The following is a 4,543-nucleotide window of genomic DNA, read 5'->3' as shown; positions in this document are numbered from 1 at the left end:
CAGATAAGCATACTCACCAAAAAGGTGGAGGAATCAGGGGCAGAAACAACAAGTGCACATTGTAGATACTACCAATGGGGGCTTGTGCACATCTTGCATCAGTCAGCCAATGGGTAATCCTTGGAATGCAGAACATGATCATCATCAGCAGCACCCTGAAAATATGAACTATGTGTCAAACTATGGAGGCCAGAGACATGGCAATCAGAACTGGGGTCAGCAAACTCAGCAGCCATACAGACCACCTTAGCCACAATACAACGCTGGAAACATGGGAGGTATGAGACCCCCCAACAATATGGCACCTTATCCAAGGTCACAGAGGTACAACAATCAACAGCAAGGGTATCCCCCACCTCAGCAACAGCAGGGTGGAAGGCAAGAAGAAGGGTTCACTAGACTTGAAGCAATGATGCAGCAGGTTATTGGATCCAATGCAAAAGTAAATGAAAGAGTAGATGCACATAACACAACAATCAAAAATATTGAAATGCAATTGGGCCAAATTTCAATGTCTCTAAACATTCGTCCTCAGGGGACGCTACCTGCAGATACCCAAATCAATCCTAAAGATCAGGGCCCGAAGCAGCTGATGGCGGTGAGTCTCTGTAATGGCAGGGATCTTGATGTAGAGTAGGAGAGAGCTCGTGACAATATACAGGCTGAGACACTCATTCAGGTACCTATTGAGCTAGATGATTCCACAAGGCAGACAGATGTGACAATCCAGCCTGCTCAGGAAGAAAAGAATACTTAGCAGGAGACCGAGAAAGTTGCTGAATTAGTTGAAGAGCCGGTAGTAGAGATAGTAGCTGAGAAAGAAAAGTCCCAAGTGATTAGGAAGAAAAGACATCCTGCTCCATTTCCACAGAGGTTGGCCAAGCATCAAAAAGAGGAGTAGTACAAAAAGTTCTTTGAGATGCTCAAGCAAATTCAGGTTAATATTCCATTGATTGAAGCTTTAAAGGAGATGCTTGGATACGCAAAAATGATGAAAGACTTAATGTCCCGGAAATTTGACTTCCAAGACTTGGCCACGGTGACACTTACTCAAACGTGTAGTGTAGTGGTAACTAGACCTGTTGCTAAAAAGCTCTCTGATCCAGGGAGTTTTACTATTCCATGCACTATTGGAAACTTTACTTTTGCGAAAACACTCTGTTATTTAGGTGCCAACATTAATCTTATGCCCCTGGTCATTTACAAAAGGTTGGGCATTGGGAGAGCTAGACCCACCTCTATGTTGTTGCAGCTGACTGACAAGACTGTGAAGCGTCCATTTGGGATCCTTGATGATGTACTTATTCAGGTGGGGAAATTCGTGTTCCCTGCAGATTTTGTGATATTGGATTGCAAAGTGGATGAAAAAATTCCTATCATCTTAGGAAGACCATTCTTGGCCACAGGGAGAGATCTTATTGATTGTGAGACCGGGGAACTTAAGATGAGGCTCAATGACGAAGAGATTATATTCAATGTGCAGAAATCTATGAGGCGACCATGTGAGTTCGCCAATTGCTCTCTTATTGATGTCGTGGATGTAATCGTACAATCTGATGATGAAGTGTTGACGGTTGAGGATCCCCTCGCTGCATGTTTGACGAATTTGGAGGAAGTGAATGGTGAGGACTTGGCGGAATGGGTGTTGTCACTGGAAGGTAGAGGGTCTTGGGAAAGAAATCTAGAGTTTGAGCCCCTACACTTAGAAAAGAGGGAGACTCCTCCAGCTAAGCCATCCATTGAAGAACCACCGAAGCTGGAACTAAAGCCATTGCCAGTCCACCTCAGGTATGAATTTCTGAGACCTGACTCCCCTCTACCTATTATTATCTCATCTGGTTTGTTAGATGTGCAGGTCTAACAACTTCTACAGGTATTGAAGGAGTGCAAAACTGCCATTGGGTGGACCATGGCAGACATCAAGGGGATCAACCCCGCTTACTACATGCATAAGATTCTGCTGGAAGAGGGGTACAAACCTTCCAGGGAACATCAGAGGAGGCTGAACCCAAATATGAAGGAAGTGGTGAAGAAGAAGGTGATAAAGTGGTTAGATGCAGGAATTATTTTCCCAATCTCTGACAGCAGCTGGGTTAGCCCAGTTCAATGTGTGCCTAAGAAGGGTGGCATGACGGTTGTGAAGAATGACAACAATGAACTAATCTCAACGAGAATCGTCACAGGCTGGAGAATTTGCATGGATTATCAAAAGTTGAATCTAGCCACCCGGAAAGACCACTTCCCACTTCCCTTCATCGATCAGATGCTGGATAGATTGGCAGGGAGGTCACACTTTTGTTTTCTGGATGGGTACTCAGGGTACAATCACATTTCCATTGCACCTGAGGACCGAGAGAAAACCTCATTCACATGCCCTTATGACATTTATGCCTTTAGGAGGATGCCCTTTGGCCTATGCAATGCACCCGCCACATTCCAACGGTGGATGATGGCCATATTCACTGACATGGTTGAGGATATAATGGAGGTTTTCATGGATGACTTCTCAGTGGTGGTAAGTTCATTTGATGAGTGCCTGGTGAATCTGACGTGTGTACTGAAACGGTGCATCGAGACTAATCTGGTGCTGAACTAGGAAAAGTGCCATTTCATGGTATAAGAAGGCATAGTCTTGGGGCATCGGGTGTCAAGCAGGGGAATAGAAGTAGATCGAGAAAAGGTTGATGTAATAGAAAAGCTGCCTCCACCAACTTCGGTCAAAGTAATCAGAAGTTTTCTTGGACATGCCGGTTTCTACCGGCGGTTCATAAAAGACTTCTCCAAAATCACCAAACCTCTCTGTAAGTTATTAGAGAAAGATCACCCATTTGTATTTTCTGATTATTGCAGGGTAGCGTTTGAGGAGTTGAAGCAGAGGCTGGTCACAACACCCATCATTATTGCCCCCAACTGGGAGCAACCATTCGAACTAATGTGTGACGCTAGTGACTACGCAGTGGGGGCAGTGCTGGGCTAGCGGAAGGACAAATTGATGCACCCAATCTACTATGCCAGCAGAACGCTGAGTGGAGCCCAGTTGAACTATACAGTGACTGTAAAGGAGATGCTAGATGTGGTGTTCACATTCGACAAGTTCCGATCCTACCTGATAGGATCAAAGGTAATCGTCTACACTGACCATGCTGCTCTCAGTTACTTAATAGAAAAGAAAGACTCTAAGTCACGCCTGATTCGTTGGGGATTGCTGCTGCAAGAGTTTGATCTTGAAATACGTGACCGCAATGGCACTGAGAATCAAGTCGCTGATCACCTATCACGACTTGAGGGAGCTGAAAATGCAATTGATGTTGAGGAAATTCTAGAAACTTTTCCAGACGAGCAACTGCTCGCCACCACTCATCAGGAAGCGCCATGGTATGCAGACTTAGCCAATTACCTGGCCAGTGGTATAGTTCCTCACGACCTTTCATCGGTCCAGAGGAAACGATTTTTTCATGAAAGCTGCTTGTACGATTGGGATGAGCCCTATCTCTTTCGAATATGCCTGGATAACATGATCCGGAGATGTATCTCTGAGATAGAACAATCTTCTATTTTGCAAGCTTGTCATGCATCGACTTATGGTGGACACTTTGGAGGGATCAGGACAGCAGCAAAGGTGCTAGAAGCCGGATTTTTCTGGCCGACTGTGTTTAAAGATGCTCACTCATGGGTGAAGGGTTGCAATGAATGTCAATGCACCGGGAACATTTCCCGGTGCCACGAGATGCCTATGAACCCAATTCAGGAGATAGAAGTGTTCGACGTCTGGGGGATTGATTTCATGGGTCCCTTCGTCAGCTCCTATGGCAATAAGTACATCCTTGTTGCTGTAGACTATGTGTCCAAGTGGGTGGAAGCTGTAGCGTTGCCCACCAATGATGCGAAAGTGGTGGTGGGGTTTCTAAAGAAGAACATATTCACCCACTTTGGGACACCACATGCGATTATCAGCGACGAGGGCACTCACTTCTGCAATAGAGCCTTCGAGAAGTTGGTTATAAAATATGCTGTGCGCCACAAGGTGGATACTCCATACCACCCACAGACTAGTGGACAGGTTGAGGTATCCAACAGGGAAATCAAGAGTGTGTTAATGAAAACTGTGAACGCCACAAGAACTGATTGGGCAAGGAAGCTAGATGATGCACTCTGGGCCTACAAAACAGCTTTCAAGACACCAATTGGTATGTCACCATACAAGTTAGTGTTTGGGAAGGCATGTCACCTACCTGTAGAACTTGAGCATAAAGCATGGTGGGCTCTGAAACAACTAAACTTAGACATGGAAGATGCGGGCACGTCAAGAGTCACAGAATTGCATGAGCTCGAGGAGTTCAGGTATCTTGCTTTTGAGAGCACAAGGTTGTACAAAGAGAGAATGAAGAGGTTACACGATCAGAACATTGTTGAGTGAAATTTCAAACCTAGGGACATGGTATTACTATACAACTCAAGACTGAGGTTGTTCCCGGGTAAGCTGAAGTCACGATGGTCTGGACCATTTCGAGTAGTTGAAGTTTTCCAGTCATGAGAGGTTGAC

The 4,543-nt window shown here is 45.3% G+C and overlaps 1 protein-coding gene across 1 annotated transcript; it reads left to right on the top strand.

The window, feature by feature from the left end:
• The first annotated feature begins 919 nt into the window (after nt 1-919).
• Nucleotides 920-2,977, top strand: LOC138884076 (uncharacterized). The gene is made up of 2 exons (XM_070164819.1): nt 920-1,788; nt 2,851-2,977. The coding sequence occupies exons 1-2, from the start codon at nt 920-922 to the stop codon at nt 2,975-2,977; spliced, it is 996 nt and encodes a 331-aa protein (XP_070020920.1).
• The last annotated feature ends 1,566 nt before the right edge of the window (nt 2,978-4,543 follow it).

This window comes from Nicotiana sylvestris, chromosome 12 (genome assembly GCF_000393655.2).
Source record: "Nicotiana sylvestris chromosome 12, ASM39365v2, whole genome shotgun sequence".
In the NCBI taxonomy this organism is placed as follows: Eukaryota; Viridiplantae; Streptophyta; class Magnoliopsida; order Solanales; family Solanaceae; genus Nicotiana; species Nicotiana sylvestris.
Note: the sequence above shows the minus strand (reverse complement) of the source record. Positions and strands in the feature narration are given on the sequence as shown.